The sequence below is a fragment of the Lissotriton vulgaris genome, chromosome 10 (genome assembly GCF_964263255.1).
Source record: "Lissotriton vulgaris chromosome 10, aLisVul1.2, whole genome shotgun sequence".
NCBI classification, from domain to species: domain Eukaryota; kingdom Metazoa; phylum Chordata; class Amphibia; order Caudata; family Salamandridae; genus Lissotriton; species Lissotriton vulgaris.
The window spans coordinates 395498475-395519837 of record NC_141698.1 but is presented as its reverse complement, the minus strand read 5'-3'; the positions used below and the strand labels follow the sequence as shown (position 1 = coordinate 395519837).

Here is a 21363-nt window from a genome sequence, read left to right as displayed (position 1 = left end):
GTGAATTGTATATGGAAAAATAGATCTTTTATAAAGCAATTTATTAGGGTACTGAGCCTCTTCTCAATTATCTGTTGGTAGGATAATTGTAAGTATGTTGGGACATCTTTAACTTTAAATTGAAAGGGATTCAGGTTCATGAATATAAAAGCAAAGCAGGTAGCACATGTTGTTGAGATTCAATAGTGGTCTCTTGTGAATTGAAATATATTTCTGATTGTTCAAGAAGTGTTGACTTTTGTACATAGCATAAATGGAATGCCTAGCCTACATATTACTAACAATGAAAGATTTTCTTTGCATCATCATTCAGAGGGTTATTTATGAGAGCCTTGTGTCATTATTGCACCATGTAAAGTGGTACGCGCATGATGCAGGGCTGTGAATCAGATTTAAGAAGCCAAGCAAAGCCACCCTGCGTAGCATTGACTGGCCTCATAAATCTTGAATATGGCACTCAGGAGGCATTCCATGGGCTTTGCAGTGGATGTCTTCACGCAACACCCATTGATGTTGGCGCTACCAGAGATTTACAAAATCATGCAAACCTGAGGAAGCCCTAAATCCATACACCTCATGAGGTTAGGCATAATGAAAAATATTTGTATTTCTCTTCATTTTGTTCTCTTTCTATGTGTGCTGCATTCTGCAGCACACACAGAAAGAGAAAAATGCCTATTAGGATTTTTTTTCTGCACAGGAAGGTACTACTTCCTGTACAAAAACAGTCCTGCATGCAAAGGTGGCACCCTTGCATCATGGTGCAAGGGTGCCTATATTAGCACTTGGCTCCTGAAACAGCGCCAAAGCAGGGAGAAAGGATAGGAATGCACCATATTGCATAACTATGGTACTTTCCTACCCTTTCACTTTGGCATAGGGCAGCTCAGCAAGGTGCCTTGCTGCGCTGTCCTTCACCAAAATCCCATAAATGAGGTCATTAGATTTCCTAGCTTTGGTGACATGAGTTTGATTATGTTGGACATTTAAGTGAAGTACTTATTTTTCTCCCACAATCCTCTGGCTTCTAGTATCTGCAGCTAAAATGGTGTGGGATCCAATAATGTTTGTTAACAAGCACAAGGGAATCTCAAATTAAGGAAGTCTGCCAGTGTAATTTATGAAAATTGACCATTTCCAGAAATACATTTTTGTTATTTAAAGAACTATATTGCATAGTAGCAGTCTCCACCACATTTCATAAAAAGGAAACAAGTTAATATGTTGAAGATTACGCTGGTCACCTAAAGTTTTGTGAAATGGATACCACAGACAGACAACGATCTCTGAATTTGGTTGGTGGTACTCTAAATGTGTTGGGTGGTCCTCTGCCATGGGGGTATAGACTAAGGCTATCATTTACTGAACGGGCTAGCCAGCTGCTCGCCTGGCTCAAAATGAGACCTAAATTCCTCCATAAAGTTTCAATGGGCACACACAATGCCCAGTACAGTTGAAAATCGAGGGATGGGTATAGTGTGGATTCACTAGAATGATTTCAACCAAGCTTATTCACACTTATGTGAGAAAGAAGGCTGTCAAAAAAGAAAATTACAATTGAATGATTTACCAGATTTGGAATGGAGGTATCTTTTAATTATACGCACAAAACATAAGCAGTAACTTGGTAACATTTGCTTACAGTATCTTTCAATATCTAGACGAAGTTATACAAGGATTTTGATCAAAATAATAACAATAATAGGGGGGTGCTAGAGGGCGCACTGCGGGATGGCTGCCTGTTAAGACAGCTCCGCCGGTCGGGACCATCAAACAGCCATAAAAGTAGTTTTCAGGATAACTACAGACAGTGATGGGCGTCAGAAGAGATGGTGCTGTATTTGTGCTGACTCTCGTAGTGTGGCGGTGCACGGCGGTGGTAAAATTGTCCCTGACACTGAACGGCCTGGTAGACGTGATGTGGTGTAACATGGCGGCGGCTCGGACGCTGCTTAGCGGCTAATCACGGGGAGCAGCTTTAACAGCGTCGGAACAGCGATCAACCCCGGTGCTGCTGCCGACATCTACCAAGAACTGTACCTAGCTGGTGGAAACATTTTTGTCATGCATCGGTGGTGGCAGAGAGCTGGTGAATGCTGGTGCACCAGCGCAACAGTCGCTGTGACATGGTGGCGCCCTGCCCTCCGTAACTGCTGGCCTCCTGATATCATGGTGAGAGGGGAGTGTGCAGTTGGTGCTTGCGGGGTACATCGGAAGACAAGTTGCGGACTGCCTAATTTGCTCAGGAAATGCTGTGAAGGAGCATGATACGCTACTGTGGGGCATGGATCGCAACGCTGAGAGCTGTGGCAAAATGGCGCACACACCCAGTCTAAAATGGCGGCACCCTGTGCTGCTGCGCCCCGTCTTGCTGTGCGGTACTTTCTGAGGTGGAATCTGGACGGTAGTGGCACATTTCCCCTGTGGCAGTGGGGAGGCAGTGATTAATCTAACTCTAGAGCGGTGTGGAGAGCTGGTCCTCTGCAACCACGAGTGACGCTAGTGATCACAAAATGGCGGCCACCTGAATAATAGCGGCAAACAGCGGATGCAGTGGGTGTTCTGTCGGCACGCCGTATTCATCTGCAGCCGAGACGCCCAGCCTGCACTGCTGTTTGATCTCCTGGCATGCTGGTACGGTGAGGGGTCACATCTGAAAATATATATCGCTGATGCAGGAGGAGACATAGTGGGTCCTGTGCCACATGTTGATCCGGAGTCCGGGCCCTGCTCACATTGAAGTAACGCGGTGTTGGCGTTCCTGTGAGTCTTGGCGCGTGCTCACTGCGGCGGAAGCCCTTGCTTTCGGCCTGCTAATTGTGGGTCCTGTTGAAGGTATGTGAAGATCTGCAGTGGCATGTTGTTGATGGCTTGAACTTGATGTCTGGAAGCTCCTTGCCGTGTGTGTTTGGAAGCCACACCTGAAATACATCTGTCTGTGAGTGGCTGAGTTACCAGAGCTCCTTCACCTGTGCTGGACTGTACTATACTGGTACGGCGGAAGCAGCTACAGATTGAGCAAGTGTTCCGAGGAGTGGGGAGGTCGGAACATAGCAGCTTTCTTAGATAGCGCTGAGCAGGGGCCTCTCTTATCGCATTCTAGTACTCTTGAACACCATCAACATGGGTAAACCAGACAAGCAACAACCTAAAATCTTGTTTGATTCACTGAAACAACAGAAGGGTGCAACTACGCAGTCTGATACCGAACCGGACACTGAATCCCCAACTGGTACTGCAATGGAGGCTGTACTTAAGGTAATCCAAACCAGTTTGCAAGATATTAATGGGAAGCTGGATAATCTCACTCAGCGAGTGGACTACATGGCGGCGAAATTAGATAAACTAGGCGAGAGACTTGATAACGCTGAAACTCGCATTGCAGCCGTGGAAGACGAAGCGCATGCCACGACCAGCAAATGTACAGGGATGAAGAAACTGCTTGATGTTATCAAACAAAAGGCTGAGGACCTGGAAGCCAGATCTCGCTGTAACAATATATGAATCGCAGGTGTTACGGAATCCACCAATACTGGACGGATGGAAACGTACGTTGAAGAGATTCTTCGATCAGTCTTTTGAGTGAGTTTTTCAACGGTCCTCTTAGTGGAACGTGCACATCGCTCGCTAGCGCTTCATCCACATCTGGGCACTTCTCTGAGGCCCATAATCGCCCGACTCCTCAATTACAGAGATAGGGACTGCGTGTTGAAGTTGGCTCGTGAGAAGCAGCAAGTGTCATTTCAGGGCAACAAGCTGGAATTCTACCCAGATTTCAATATGACTGTACAACTGCCTCGTAAAAACTTTGCTCTGGCCAAAAAGAAGCTACTGGACCTAAATAAATATGCATGCTCTATCCGGCTTGCTTGAACTTGATGTGGGATGGTCGCTCAACGGTTCTACAAACACCGAAAGCTGCGCAGGTGTTCATGAAGACAGTTGTCACCATGCGTAATGAACAGAAACGGAATGAGCACCATCAGGACTCCGACTAGGATGCATTGCTGCAGGATTTGCTCGATGGTAATGGTGGCCATGGGGAGTTGCAGGAAGTTATATTTTCTGAACTATTAGTCTCTGCAGGTGTTACCATTTTGCTCTTGTCGTACGATGCGCGAAGTGTTGATGGTTATCAACCATGTGTGTGGTGGCTCTATTGTGGGCCCTGTCAGCATGAACTATGTAGTCACTGGGAATTAATACCCAGTACGGACATGCCAGTTGGGATGTGCTTCACATGTATGCTCCTGGGACCCCACTAAATGTTGTTTACGCGACCATTCTGAACATTGTTGGCAGTGCAGGATGCCAGACGGCCCTCTGTTCGCTTGTCTGTTCGGACTGGGCCTCAGATGACTACTCGCCAATGCTGTATGGATGGGGTTGGGGAAAGTGGCAATTGAGGGGTAATGTATATGTTACTCTTGACTCGCTGGATGTAGACAGGTTGCACACTACATGTCTGGGTGGAGCGGGGGCGACATCCTGACCCTTCTTTTTTGTAAATATGATGGATGCACTGCTTGCTGCTGCATTCGTGAAGATGGGAGTTGGCCTGTCATCAAACCGGCACTGACCAGCTTTTGAGGCTGTGGTTTGTTCATACATTTCTACAGTACTTTCTAAAGTGCTATCTATTTACATGTGAGTGCATTGATATTACACTGCTGATGGGGGAATGCTCCTTTTGTCTTTTGGGATATACTGATGCAGAAACTTGTCGATATCTGTTGTGACACCCAACTCGCTGACTGCTTTGTTGTTATGGATGCCCCGTTGGATTGTCACTGGTTATTCTGAATACACACTGTAGTCCTGACCACATTCAATAGGTTGGATTGAGTTGTGTGCCCTTGGTGGACCCTCACACGGGTATTCCCCAAGCTGTTCATGGTTGGGCTGTCTTTTTATTGTGGGATTTATCTTTGGCATAATTGGGATGCTAAAGTGGGTGGGGGAGTTGTTTTTTGTTCCGCAGACTACAGTATTTGAGACGCATCGCTAAGGTCCACCTTGTTTGTATGTTTCATACTATTGCTTCTGCTTTGCCACAAACGATATACAGCCTTGGGGTAGTGCACCTTTTTTCAATTTGAATGTTCTGGTGGAAATCTCACTATGAGCGTAATGGCTGCTGTTGAATCTAGACCCACACATCAGAATTTGCTAACCTGGAACATTAGAGGACTTAATAATCCTAAGAACATTCAACTAATGTTTGCCTCCCTTGATCGGTTACACATTGATATTGTCCTTTTACATGAGACACATATTGCTCCACACTCAACCAGCCATCTTGGTCGCAAATGGGCAGAATCCATTCACAGCTCTACATATTCCCCGTATTCTAGAGGGGTTACTATTTTGATCATAAAGGGGACACACTTTGTGGTTGAGGATACTATAATTGATGCTTGGGGGTGGTATGGTTTTGTTACAGGCAATCTTAGAGGGCAGCAGATTACCCTTATAAACATATATGGTCCGAACACGGGCGATCCTGATTTTTATCATGAAATCTGGCAGAAATTATATCTTAGGGATGACGGGGTCTTGTTGTGGGGGGGTACTTTCAATCTTGTGTTGGATGAGTGCTATGACAGAACTGACTCCACTACAGAACCGCACCGTAAGGCTGTGGCTAAACTGAAAGATATTTTGATAGACATGCGTCTTCATGACTTCTGGAGAGTTAAAAACCCGGTAGTAAGGGAGGCCACACACACATCAGCAGCGCACAGCAGTTGGTCGCACATTAACACTTGGGTGGGGTCCGCTGCCATGATGCTCTGGACCAACTCCATTAAACATTTGCCTAGGACTTTGTCCGAGCATAACCCGATACTATTATCTGTTAATGTACTGCATTATGTGCCGCCCCCCTATAGCTGGTGTTTCAATTCCAAGGCCCTAATAGACACTCAGCCACATGCATCAAAGTTATCATTTGCAATTTCTTAATTGCGAAAATTAAGGAATCGCAATTAAGAAATCGCAAATTGCTATGCATCAAAAAATTGCATTTTTATTTGCGATTTCTAAAATTTCCCTAATTGCGATTCACAATTTGCGAATCGCAATTAAGGAATCCCTTCCCATTGATTGCTATGGGCCAAGAGGCCCATAGGAATGAATGGGAAGGCATTCACAAATTGCGATTAGCATTTTGCGAATCGCAATTTGTGAATACATTTTCAAGGGTGCAGAGGGGGATTCAAAGGACCCCCCCTGCACCCCTGAAATGTAACTTTAAGTGCAAGTTTCACACACACATGTCCTAAGGACATGTGTGTGTGTAACATGAAACTTTCAAAAATGCATTTTTGTGCATTTTTGAAAGTTTTCACAAATTAACAGGAAGGTCAACTTCATACTAATTTTCCCCTTCCTATCTTCGAATTTGCAAATTAAAAATGTTCATGCATTGCATTTTAGAAATCTCAAATTGCAATTTCTTAAATGCAATCGCAATTTTAGAAATCGCAACATGGTTGTGATTCCTAAAATTGCAAGAAGCATGATGCATCCCAAATTTGAGAATTGCATTCGTAAACCATCGAAAATTGCGATTCGCACCGTTTGCGAATGCAATTCTCAATGATGCATGTGGGCAACTGTGTATAAGGACACCATCACCACTGCCATTTTGGAGGATCTTCAGTTTAATGAGCCCACCACTGATGACCCCGGGTTGCTGTGGGAAGCTTTTAAAGTTACCATACTTGGTGTATAAGTACAAATGCAGGAATTCTAAAGGATATTCGCAGACAGCTTTCTGTGTGTGAAAGTAAGTTGGAACTCTTGGAGTGCGAATATGAAATGACGCAGAATGCACAGGTGTTGGGGGACATCAGGACTGTTCTATCGGAATACCAGTCGTTTGCAGAGTATGAAATTAAATATATAGCAGAGCGCTCCAATGCAACGGTTTTGGTGAAGGGGGTAGACCCAGCAGGGTGTTAGCTACGAAAATGTGTACAGGCCATGCTCCGCAGATGGTTTTAAAGATCAAGACTGACGATAGGTGTGTGCATACTGATTCACAGAGTATTTTGCAAGAATTCGTGAAAACATATACCGCCTTGTATACATCCCAGCCCACTCCTTCCTCTGCAGACATCATGGAATACCTCGCAGATGTCACAATAGCGTGGTTATTGGATGCTCAGAGGCAATATCTGAAGAAGTCACTACCTAATGGTAAGGCCCCGGGGCCAGATGGGTTCACCTGTGAATTTTTTAAGGCATTTGTGGATCTGTTAGCACCACACTTGGTTGCCATGTATGGGGATGCCTTTGATAAGCTGCTAATGCCCCCCCCTTGAGGGAAGCAGTGTTGATTGCCCTTCTTAAACCAAGTAAGAATCCAGAGTGTTGCGATTCATACCGGCCATTTTGGTTACTAAACGTAGACTCTAAAATCTTAGCTATACTATTGGCAGTACGATTACAACTCCTCATCACCAACTTGATCTTACCAGATCAGTCGGGATTTATCCCAGCGCGATTGACAGCGCATAATACGCGCACACTTTTTGCGCTCTCCCATTACTTTATCCCTGGCACTAAAGCGGCGGCAGTTATTTTGGATGCTGCTAAAGCCTTTGATTCTATAGAATGGCTGTATTTGCTAACCGTGCTGCGGAGGATGGGATTCCCTCCCATGTTTCTGCAGTGGGTGCAACTGTTGTATACAAAACCAATGGCACATGTCCGAATCAATGGCTACATCTCTGACAGTATATCCATAGAAAGGGGGACCAGGCAGGGGTGTCCGTTGTCACCATTACTATTTGCCATAGTGCTCGAGCCATTGGCTTGTAAAATTCAACAAGGACATCACTATTCAGCTTTACAATTTCCGCAACGGCCCTTACATATCTCCCTCTACGTGGATGATATGATGCTCTGCGTGCGGGTCCCCGACCAACATTTAGCCCCGTTATTGCGGGAATATATTAAATTTGGGAGGCACTCAAGACTCCAGATTAACTGGCCGAAATCCAGGATTATTCCTCTAACTGATAGTACAGAACCTCACAATATTGATTTTCCTTTAGAGTGGCAGTCAGATCCTGTTAAATATCTTGGTATTTGTTATCATGGAGATCCCGAGGTTGTCATTCGCACAAACTATGGTAGGGCGATCAGAGCGCTGGAGGAAAAAGTTAGTCGCTGGATTCAACTGCCCCTGTCATTGGCGGATAGGGTAGCTGTAGTTAAGATGGTCATCCTGCCGAGGCTTCTCTATCTGTTTAATAACATACCTATCCTTCCCCCATGGAAGTATTTCATAGAGTGTCATCTTTAGTGACCAGACTGATTTGGGCTGGTAAACAAGCTCGCATAGAACTATGAGCTTTAATGCTGCCGTACTCTAGTGGAAGGTTCAGGGTGCCTGACTTCCTTCTTTAGTATGTTGTTATTGTTTTGACATGCTATGTTTTTGAAAAGATCAATAAACAGAATATAAAAAATAAAAAATAATAACAAAAATAAAAACAATGATTATAATAATATTAGCATTTTAGATTTGTTTTTAAAACATACCTACTACAACAGCACTCACTTCTTTTGCTCAATATTGACAGCCCTATGTCGTTGAAAAGACATAAATGTCCCTTGAGTACATGTACCCACTGAGAAGTGAATACAAAATTGCAATAGCACATGCTAATGGGGATTAACACCTTTCCCTATACCCTCACCAATCTCTTGAAAAAGGAAGAGCAGTTCCCGCTCAGTTCCCTTAATGAATTGTGATTCAACCTGCAATAGCATAAGCAAGCCTCCAACTGCCACTGGTTGGGATAGGACCAAAATGTTTGTGACCACCTTCAAATTTTTATGGCTGTTCACCACCCATGAGTGGCATTACCACTCTGGGGTGTCTAATATGCTCCTCTAGAACCAGATTAATTACCATGTTTTACTGCACCAGATGTTACTCTGGGCCTTATTATGACTTTGGCAGTCCTAGTCTGCTGTAGGACCGCCAAAGCCTTGGTGTGACTTCCTGCTTGATTAGGAGTTAAATTCTGGTCTGGCTGGCGGTCCTCTGGCAGTCTGACAGTCTGACAGTGGTGGGCGTTTGTATGATAGAAGCATGTATGGCTAAACCATGTGTTCCTCTATAATGCGTCCCTAACAACGAATGTGTCTAAACAATACCTTCCTTTAGCATGCATGCCTTTACCATGCATGCCTTTGCCTCACAATTTTGTGGTAAAGGAATGATTGGTAAAGGAATATGCATGGTAAAGATCGCACCCAAGCCCCCCTGTCATGAGCCCTAAAACTATCCCCTCATCCTAAAAACTACCCCTACCCCAGACCTGCCCATGAGCCCTTAAACAGCACCCAGCCCTGAAATCTTTCCCTTCCCCCATCCAAAGCCCTAAAAATCTCCCCCATGTCCTTAAAAATTCCCCAGCCCAACCCCTCTGACCTGAACCCTAAAACTTTCCCCAGCCCTGAAAACTGTCCCTCCGAGCTACCTAACCCAAAAAACGACAGCGACCCCAGCCCCCACTCAATCCCTAAATTCTGACCCTCATCCCAGAAAACTACCCTGACCCTCAACCCACACCATGACCCCTGACACAACCCCAACCCCCTCAAGCCTTAAAAACTTACTCGTAAAAACTACCCCCCAAAACTTGGCCCAGCCCCATTTACCAGGCAGTGTCCTGGAGCTTCCTCTCCCAATCCCTCCTCTTCCAGTGCCCGCTCTTCCATGCATCTAGACCATGCACTGCCCTAAGCATGCATATCTGTGGCTAAGGCAAGCATGGTTCTGCTTGTAGAGAAACAGCACAAGTTGCTCAGCTCTCATTGTAAAGGCTGTTTCTCATGGCAGTCTGTAAGGCTCATAGAAGAGCCTAACATGACAATCACCGCTCTCAAATCGCTGACTGCACCTTCTGCATGGTGTGGCATACGTGTCACACTGCAGGAACTGGAGGTGTAAAAACAGAAGGGCACTACATGTGCCACCGCTCCATATACCCCCAGGTTCAGGAGCAGCAGGGGACCCTGTTAGGTCTCCCTTTGTTTCCTCTCCACCACCCTTAACACAGCAGGCTCACCACCTTGAAATGGGCAGTGGACAGGCAACTCCTAATATGCTTGGCAGTGCCGAGGGCAGCAGCACCAGCTCATTAGTGCTCCAGACCTCTGCGCTTGATCCCCATGTGGTCACAACAGTCCTCTGCTGGTCTGACGGTCACATTCATAATACTGTAGGAGGGCCTGCAAAGTAGTGGTGGTCGGACCACCACCATGGGTTCAGTTGTCCTTTGGTAGGCCAAACTCGGAATAAGGCCCTCTGTACTGGTGAAGTAATACATGTGAGTAACATATAAGTGTAAATCATGCCTTTTGCACAGAATCACCTTGGATGGCCAAACAGCTTTGTGAATCCGACCTCTTGTGGGTTTTATATATAGCTATTCAAACTTTTACATGACAATTCTAATATCTCTAAATAACTGGCCTTAATAATTCCTAATAGTGTGCAACCCCATTTATTCACACAGGAAAATGTATATTTAAATTATATATAGTGTGTAAATGCTACATTATTGGTAGTATAGTCAGTAATGTAAAACTACGTATTTTCCATTGATTTCTTGATTTAGTAACCTGTAGTGTTGCTTGATTTTAGTTACGGACGAGTTTATGCTGCAGACCCCTACCACCACACACTTGCTCCAGCAGCAACCTACGGCGTTGGTGCCATGGTAAGTCAACCATTCTGCCCAGTCCTCTTGCATTACCATCTCATTTCCATCCCTTCCCCCTTCACCTTCCACAGTCCTCCTTTCTTCTACCCAGCATGGATCCTTGCATAGCTGACATTTCTTCTCTTTTACTTAATTGAGTTTGTCTTTTGTGCTAACTGCAGCTAAAATGCCACATTAATCCTCACAATAAACTTGATAAATGTCTTAATTTCTTGGCAATGTAGTGCATGTAAGTTATTATAATTCTTATTTTGCAAGTATCACCTAGCTGAGCACTTACCTTAATGGATTTAATTAGTCAATTTGATTATTTAATCCATCACTAACAGAATGCAGTGTCAATGCAGAACCCCTTGCCTCAAGCCTATGTTTCCACAAAGTCTAAAATACCTGTTAAACTGAAATTATTAGTAAGAAATAATTTATGTGTTATTGTACTTAAAAACAAGTTAGAAAAAAATATTTTGCACCCCCACCACACGTATGAATCCTAGTACAATAAAGTGCATTGCAAGGAAACATTCTAAGCCAGAATATTAAACCAAAGATACAAATAGTCCTTGCTTTTTTAAGTTATATGTATTAAGAGCATAGTTCATTTGAGCTGGTCTTCTATTGAACAGATCTTTCTTACATTTACATTTTCTTGAAACCTAGATTAAATTTCAATCCCCAATGTTACCACCAGGCCTTATTTTAATGGCACAGAAACATTTACAAAAATAAAAAATACACTACAATTTGACTTTTTATTCAATGCATATGAACACAAACAGTACTTAGTGATGCTTTCTCTTTAACATATGTATATATATATATATATATATATATATATATATATATATATATATATATATATATATATATATATATATATATATATATATATATATACATACATATATACATATACACTATGGAAGTTAGCTTTACACAACATATAATTTTTATAAACTGAATATGTTATGAAGTAGCAATGGAAGGTTTTTGAACATAATGTACTTCATTTTCTAAACCATGTCATTGTTAGCATTTTGGAACTGTGCTTCTATGATCACTATGGTGGGTAGTGCAAGATGGCAAATTAAAAGAGTATATTCATAATAAAAAGAAATGTAAAAAAATAAATAAAAAAGAGTATATTCATAATAATTGAAAAATAAAATGTAGTCAGTAGCCAGTTGGAAGCAAGATCAGAATCTGCTGAAGATCAGTCAAAAGAATAATGACAATCTTAGATAGGAAAACATCATCAGAATTAAATTCAAAAGCTTGCAAAGAAGTAACTTATTTATCCCACACCAGCCACATGCCCATGCTATTCCTCTGACCCGTGTTATCATTGGGGTAAGATAATAAGGCTTTAAACTTGACCTAATTTCCTCATGAAATTCACCTTCAGTCAGTTCAAGTATTTTAAACAACAACATTTTTGATTCTTGTACTTGTAGATACATCTCCACGCTTAGTACCAGCATAACACTCACAGCCTACAGAAAGCTGTTGGCCAAAAGAAAGAACCATGGTGGGGTGTTCCTTAAAGGAGTTCATTCTTTGAAAAAATAAATTGACAGTCAGAGGAGAACAACTTGAGTGATTATATATCATAAAAATCACTTGATCTATATATTTTTTTTTTCTTATGTCAAAATTCTATCTTACTTATTTTAAATCCATGACACTCAAGCCATAATCTCTGAAAGGAAATTAAGGAAAGAAAAATTGGAGGTAAACGTGGATCAGTTATAGCAATAAACAAAAGATAGATTTGAAAGTTAATTTAGGAGTTTCAAAATATTTATTCAACTTGACTTCTCTTTCATGCAAATTGGATGATCTCCTGTGTAAATAATCATCCAAAAACGACAGTACTTGCCATACGTATTAATTTATTTTAGCATTTCCAAATTAGTAGAATGCAGGTGATCTCAAATGATAATGTGGGGAAAATGCAGAAGATGGAGAGCTGATCACCTAATGTCTCTGTCCTAAAAACTGAAAGATCAACATTCATATGCTGAAATAGATATTGTTGGTGAACAATATGTGCATGATTTTAGAGCTGGTACTTATCCATCAACATATTTTCTATACAAAGCTATTTTAGAAACCTTTTGAAGAAAAGATTTTATGAACTGCTGAACACAAATATTTCTGTTGTGATCTTCAGACAGCACTATTATTCCTAATACCAATAAAGCCAAATTCACAAAAACTAAAGGTGACACCCATGCTGTCTATAGTCATATTCATATTCATATTTACAGACATACATAAGGATTTTTAGGTGACAAAACCTAAATGTGTTCACTCAGTCTGACCGTGGCGAATCAACAAGTAGTTTAGTGAGAAAATTGATTTAGTAGCATGCAGTAGAGTCAAGGTGAAATAGCCTCTGTCATCGTGGAAAACAAATTATACTGCATTATCCTGGATGTCTGAGCATTGCTAGCAATTTACTTAACACCAAACTATAGTTCTTGGTATGAACTAGTCTACTCGTTGGTGTACTTCAAGGTTTTAAAAAGAAACAGGGTAGAAAGTCTCATACACAAAAGTTGATGGAAGAAATACTTCCATGTTTATTTATTGTAAACTCTTTTTCATTTTAGTACCCTTAGTCATCTATCTATAATATAATATACTCTTATTCTATGAATATTGCTTCAGCCCTGATTGTTTTCTCCTAATCAAATGGAATCTGTTCAAATCTGACTAGACCATTAAAGTAATAGGGCATATATGGTTAATTCCCAAAGAAGATATATTTAGGTTTAAAGTCTATTACGCTATGCATACCATAAATTACCATGTATTTGCCATGATTCACAGCAAACAATGCCCTACATGGGTAATGAAAATCAGAGTGCATATGAATTATGAAAAAAGTCAGACTATGTTTTCCAAGTACCGGCAAAAGTTGCTGGTACTTGGAACATGGATTGCTTCAGAATTGAAGAGAGGATGTATCAGGGTCCCAACGTTTTGAGGAGGATAAGAAAGCCTTCCATAGTCGAAGACAGAAGTTGACAAATGGGAATATACTAATTCCTGACATGGTCGCTACCCAGGTTGTTATTCCACCTGGTTGATCGTGCTTCATTCAGGAATAATCATAAAATATTGTATTTCGATTTAGATTTTATTTGGACGACTTAAGAAGTCACTTGTTTTCATATATTTGAGAAAGAAGTATTGCGCTAGGCCTTATTAGCATTAAGGTAGTATAATATGAAAACACCATGAAATAATTTTAATATGCCTTAACTGTTATCAAGGCTCTTGGTACACTAAGTTGTGGATTTATTCTGTCAAGAACATCACATAATATTTGTGAACAGTGGTACGAATACCAGTAGTGTACACAGCTGTTTACTAGTAGGATTTAATGTTAAAATCTGGAACTTTCCTGCTCATTTTAAGTTATTGCAACAAAAAAATTTAGATCACCTATATCTGTCCAGTTTTAATATCACAATAAAAAGGTGCCAATTTAGAAAAATGTGTATACCTTTTCACCGCAACTAGCATGCACAAGGAAAAACTGTAATTCATGAAGACAGATTGCAAGTTTGTGGGAAAAACTAAGCGAGTGTGTCAAAAGAGTAAAGTTGAGGACTATGTGTAGGACAATAATCAAGAATGACGAGATACTATTCTCTTGTCAAAAAGCCATTAATCAAGACCCTCGCCTACTCATATTCACTTTGAGAAGTGTTAACAATGAAAGGAGTTCTGATTCCCACACTCATCTCTGTGGCAGAACCTCTTCTTAGAAAGCACATTGTATAAATTGACAGCCTTTCATGCATGGTTGAAAATGTTGCTTTGGAGAGGAATTTCCCACCACTGGATTGGGGCAACTGGCTTTGCCTCCGATGCTTTTGTTTCTGCCTCCATTTCAATATGAACCCATTAGACCAGTAGCGCTACCACTTGGAGTTCTACAGAGAACAGCCTGGATCATGAGGTGTCAGAGTGCATTTCAGAGGAAACACACACTAACAGCAATATTCTTTATGTTTCTTGACTATTGCAGACATATTGGATTCCATTTTTTATCTTAGTTCACAAAAGTATAAGTATAAGATTAAGTATAAGATTAGTATTCCAGTTAATTGCACTCCTACTTAGCAGTGATATTTCTTTCAATATAATCACAATGAGTTTAACATGTTGATCTCCTTGTTCTCCCTGAAGTTATCACTCAACAGTGAACACCAATGGAATTCCCACCCTGGTTCTTGTGATATTTTCATATACGATCTCACTTAAGGAGGTAGATGTCAAGTGTAATCCAGTCTTTTAGCAGTGATCCTGAGAAAAGAAGATGGCTGCCTCCACTCATACACTGTTGCAAGAATTGTGGCCTCCTGTATGGCCATCCTTTGTTCAATGCCCCCTATTATCCTAACATTAACACCAAGTTGAAATGAGAGCCATTGATGTAGGAAGAGCTTGTGGGGAAAGAACATACAAAGTCAAGCAAGTAACATGCTGAGAAGAGAGACATTTATCGTTTCTTCCAAACTATACGTCATATATGCAAAACTAACCATTGTAGTACCACATAGTGCTATACATACAAATGTCCACTGTAGTATATCCCTTAGCATGATTTTTTAATGAGGGTCATGAGATGTATTAGTTGTCCTCCATCTTCCTCTACCCCCTTCTCTTGATGTTATACCACAGGAACGGCAGAAGAGCACAGAAAAAGAGAACGTATGTAGCCCGATCTGATTTCTATGGCCTTTAACCCTTTCGCTGCTGATGACGAGCTCAGCTCGTCATCACCCACGGGTGTCGTGTGCTGATGACGAGCTGAGCTCGTCATGAATAATGGTATTAAAGGATCTGCAGCACAGGGCAAAAATCCCCGCAGCAGCCATGTGGTTAACCTTCCCTTTGCTCTCACTGTCCTATGTACCAGGTAGGGGACATATAACAACTGTAATATAAATATATATATATAGCTACATAAAGGGGAAATAGCATTTTAATAAATTACACACAACTTCAAAATGAGCTTTCAGAGCAAAGAATTGTTAGCCCTATCATATTTTTCAGTATGTCTACTTTGACATAAGATCCTCTTGATCTGGTAATTTTGGATCAGCAAGAGCTTTCGATTGAAAAGAAACTGATTAGATGAATGCTGGAAAGATCCACAGTAAACAGAATTCCATTGGCGTAACAAGTGTGCAAGTGGCTTGAATGGTGGAAAAAATGTCCCATATTCTCAAGTTGAGAGTAAGCCATGAGTTTGGTCCAAAGGCCCCTAATTCCCCTGGACTCTGGAACTTCTATACCTGCTGGACTGTGACAGCTGTGGCCCTTCAAAACACACTGTATTCAGACTCAAACAATCTGTCATTTGTAGTATGTCATGAGCCACAATTCAAGTATCAGACTTCCTGCAAGCCAGTAGATAGATCATGTGTGTAATGACTCCAAGAGACCCATAATTAGTAACTAAGGTAATTTTTAGAATGCCTTCATTCAAGTTTTAATATTTACCCAAGCAAAAACCCATGAAATCAGGCATGTCATTGGGAGGTTTTGAGGGTAGCAGGGCATTCTTGCAGGCCTTATATCACACAGCATTTCACTACATCAACAGATAATGCACAAATGAGGTTAAATTTCATTCCCACTTGAGGTGATAGGAAACGGATCATTCAATTATATACCAATTTCCCTTATGGTTTACCACCAGACCTCAAACTTTGGTTGCAGGCCCATCCACCTAATCTTTCAACAAGAACAAAACCATCAATTAAACTACAAAACACTGAATAAATACTTTAACCAAAGAGTTGTTTTAAATATATTCTAGATTAGATGCAAGAGCAATGACTTCACACAAAGACTTGTGAAATAACATACAGGACCACTGTGGTTTGTTCATCATGTATGTCATAAGTTTTGATCCAACACTAAATCCTGCAATAGGTAAATTTCATGATCATAGTATTTGCCCGGAGAAGAATTCGATATGTACACAAGGCACATTTACCCAGGATCATGGACATAGCATCATTTAATGGTAAAATAAAATAGCTTCCATTGGATCGGAGGGCATTCACAGAATCCATTGGAATGTTGTAGATTTTAATCATGTAATCTCTTACACAAATTGCTGAACATTTAATAAACACAATAGTGACAGTATTACATTTAGAAATCCATAAAAATGCTGTAGAAACGTAGCAGTTTCATATTAATACTCAATTTTGCCCTGAGAGCTCAATATTTTTATGTATTTGCTGTAGAACATTTAAGAATTCTTGTGGGTTTCTCTTACAGCTACAGGCATGGACCATTGTGCTCAATGAAATGCTTACCTCTGAGCAGTAGTACAAATATTAATAATCACAAGATTTTTAAAAAAACATATGTGATTAGTATTTAACTCTTTTCTGGCTAAAAAGCCTACAGTAGTAGTCCACATAGAACCTAGAAAACAGGGTCATGCAAATGTGAATATGCATGTCTTAAGCCCATGTATCCCTTGCCTAAAAATGATTACTTTCATTGTTATTACTAACATATTCTGAACCTAGTTATTATGTTTTAAATTTTAGTTCAAATATAATTGTGATCTTTGCATTAAAATGCCTTAATAGTGAGCTAATTGCCTACTCCAGATTTACCAATCTAACAACTCACCTTATTTTTCTAATCAGATGCATGCTTCAGTAGACCTGTCAGATGGGACTTCTCATGGCCAATTCACGCGATAGAACACCAAAGATGGGAAAGCTTGGGCTTAAGTGGCATATGAATTGGAGGCAGAATTTTGCCACCTTGAAGTAACTCATTCGGGAGCAGACTCCTACCAACACAAAGCTCCTTTGACATTGCATAACAGACAGTGACAAAAACAGTGAAGACTGCCCATTGAAATAAATGGGAAAAAAGACTGAGACTTTCTACATTACTCCTAACACTTGTTAGAAAATTGGCACTGCAGCTGTTGGGTTCCTTATATTTGCTCGTCTATGCTGGGGATGTTTCTTTTGTGGGAAACAGTAGATTTAGCTGATTTAAACTGCAAATCCATTTTGTTAAAGCAAGTAACTTTAAAAAAAACAACCCATCAAATTGCTTTGTTTCAGAATGCTTTTGCACCCTTGACTGATGCCAAGACTAGGAGCCATGCTGATGATGTCGGTCTCGTTCTTTCTTCATTACAGGCTAGTATATACCGAGGGGGATACAGCCGTTTTGCTCCATACTAAATGACAAAACCATAAAAAACCTTCCAGTGTGGGGAAAAAAAGAAGCTTTCCGAGGCCTGGGTATTGCAATACATGCAGTAGTGCATCATTTTAGCAACTCTAAAAAATAAAAAACAAAAAAGAGGAAAAATTTACATTTTTTATCTTATACCTCAGATATTTTGTTCTGTGTATTTTAATATTGTGGGTCTTTAATTTCTGAAGAATACGTAGTTCGATTGTTGGCTGTAGATGTTTTTGTGGTTGATCTAGAAAACTGCTAGATATGAATAAAAACAGTTTTAGGGCCACAATCAAGAGTGCTATATCATGTAAATTAATTATATATGCTGAATATTAAGCTATGGGGATATCATATTTTGTAAGAGTGTAAGTGACTATAGTAGTCATTTCTTTCACATCTGCATTTCCCTTGAAATTGTTGGGCATGGGCACAGAGAGGGGTCCAAGCCTGAAAAAATAATAACATAAACATATAGAAAGGGGCACCACTGCACCAACGTCCATGTATCAGTTGTCTTAAATGAGTTAGTGATTGTTCAAAGCCAAAGGTTCTGTTAAGGTTGTGGGTTGGGTGCAAGGCTTGGGTTCTTCCAATACTTTGTATATACAGTCTGTTTTAAAGACCTACTGTAAGGCACCCCATGAAGGCATTCCACCATGCAGTATTCAGAGTTTTAAATAGGTAACATGGCAACGACTGTATACTAAGTCATTAATACTCATTCTTTTTATAGTTCGTCCAGTATAATAAATTATTGATAGCACTGCTAACTTTTATAATGTGGGATGGGAAACATTAATACAACAAAGGTGATTGAAAAAGCACTGTTTCTATTTTTTCTTTTTTTTCTGAAATAGAAATAAAACCAAGTAATAAAACTTCAATTCTTTGTACCAGTTAAAAAAGATAATGTATTAATATATACATCTGTGCAGTGCAATAGTAAAGTGCTAGGACCTACACAGCCTACAATGCTTTAGATTTAGAAATGTAGACCAACTGTTAGAGACAAACGTATAATTTTTATGGAGTAATATGATAAATATATTCAGATTTATATAAGCATTTTACAAGTATCACAATCATTGAGTATTTTCATCCGCTTGGTACTTTTTAAAACATGACTGCATCCTGTAAACAATCTGCAATTTTTCAATGCGACACAGCTTTCCCCACACCTCTCACCCGTACCATAAGTACCACCACCACCTCCCTTAAGTCATTTTTCATGCAAGGCTTTTCTGGTTAAATTGTGGGTCCCAAAAAGTTTTTGAACTCTCCCTAAACATAGCCTTTCACTTCACAGAGCATAAATTGGTGAGGGCCGTTGGACTGAGTCGCTCAGCTGGCACATGTGCAGAGCAATGGAAGACGGCAAGATGGTGGATTGAGGCCTGGTTGAAAAATTGCAGTTTGTCTTGACATGTGTTCAGACTCTTTCCATGTTGTCCTGTTTACAAGTTAACCCGCATTGGGGTGTTTGTCATGGATCTTCATGTTTTTTTTGTATTTTAAATAAAGAAAAAGAAAAAAATGAAAATAGTGGCTGATGACTATATGCCACATTTTTTTGGCAGCAATTATTTATACTCATGTGTACTCCGCGTGACCCTACACGGCACGCTCCTTAGTAAAATCAACTCACTGCTGTGAACCTGCCAACTCGCTAGAAAATCTCTGCTTTAAACAAAAGTGTTTGTGATCTGGCTTTCTCTCTGTCATCGTATGTGCATGTACTCAGTATGATCACTTGAACAATGCCATCAATAAAGTTTCACAAGAGATTCAAAAGTATTAAGAACATTTATGTCAGGAAGAAAAGGGATGTTATCTTGAGCTTTCAGAGAAAAAAGGAGAGCATACCAAAATAGCAGAAATGGTCAATACCAAGTATTAGAATTCTTTTTCACTGGGGAGAGAATGAACAAAATGTTGATTTGCAAGTGGTCATTGTCTTCTCATGAAAAGAAACTAAAATATGTACTTATATATGTATCTATATTAATATATACATGGATATTTACATATTTATAGAAATATATGATACACTATTTAATGTTATGCAATTATATTGGAAAACTGATGAACACTTATTTTTAAGGTACAACATTCAAATTAAATTAAGCCAGTAAAACAATGCCTATTATAAAGAAAAATGAGATAATATATTATTTAAATGAACTGTAACACTGAGAATAAGAAAATATTTTTAATCATAAATCATGAGATATCAATAACAACAAAAGGGAGACTTTCTTTTTACATCCATTTTTCAAACAACCACACCAGGAAGTACAGATACATTTGAAGTTTTGTTAATTTCCATTGATGTGATGTGTCAAGCACCTTGATCCAGTAGTGTTCTAAACGAAAGTGGACGAGGTTGCAAACAGATTTTAGAGCATTATTCTCTGTGGACAGCCTCCTACAACACTTCAATGGGTCATTTTAAAATGTATGTCTGAGATAGTCATGTAAAGAAGGGTTTGGATTTGTTTTTTACAATATATATATTGGGAATGTTTTCACTTATATAAATAACTACTGATGCTATCAACTATGATGAAAAAGTATACATACCATGTGTGGAATATAGTGACTTAAACAGTTAAAAAAGAAATCTGCAAACCCAGAAAATGTGTATATCTGTCTTTAGAGATTAGTGTTTATATCACTACAGTGGTTTGTGAATAAAGATAAAATGGTTTGTAATATTAAAAATAAAAGCTTAGTCTGAAAAGGTACAAATACAACAAATTGAGAGTGGCTTTTTATTCCTTTCTACATTGTGTCTGTTGATTCACTGAATATTGGCAATGCTTTTGAATTATGTCCTTTAAATAGACCTCATGCACCAATCTTACTCTTCGCAATTTCCAGGTCTTACATAATTGTCAACACCGATTTAAAATCAAGGAAATTGCAGGAAAGTGAATTTGTGTCCTTGATCATTTCATTCATCATTGCAAGAAAAGCAACATGTTTATTCTCAACATAGGTAATCAGTCACTATACATTATTGATTGTGAAATGCTCAGAATGCACATGGTCAGCCTACCACTACGAAGTGTGGTCTGAAATGATTGGTTCATCCTCTGATGTAGGGCTGATCCATACCTGTTAAGACCCAGACTCTTAGGGTCAATAAGATATGGGGAGCATATTTTCAACTGAATGAGCAGTCCTCAACAATTGCAAGTTTTTATTGACCACAAACAATTAACATTAAGCACATTTTCTTTGGGCTGTGGGAAAGCGATTGCCTTAGGGTTCCAGTGATCCAATTGCTAAATTCTTCAAGCATATTGAACACAAACTAGCATAGTTACTGTTAAATGTAAGGGTTGAAATTGGTTTGCAAACTGAA

The 21363-nt window shown here is 39.9% G+C and overlaps 1 protein-coding gene across 30 annotated transcripts in view; it reads left to right on the top strand.

The window, feature by feature from the left end:
• RBFOX1 (RNA binding fox-1 homolog 1) overlaps positions 1-20743 on the top strand; it is an 845440-nt gene extending 824697 nt beyond the window's left edge. For 8 of the 30 annotated variants that reach the window (XM_086941201.1, XM_086941221.1, XM_086941217.1 and 5 more), the window contains 2 exons: positions 10670-10745; positions 19303-20743. In XM_086941201.1, the coding sequence (XP_086797327.1) occupies positions 10670-10745; positions 19303-19418 (192 nt within the window). In that variant the 3' untranslated portion in view covers positions 19419-20743. The other 22 variants (XM_086941213.1, XM_086941205.1, XM_086941219.1 and 19 more) reach the window with 7 other exon arrangements.
• The last annotated feature ends 620 nt before the right edge of the window (positions 20744-21363 follow it).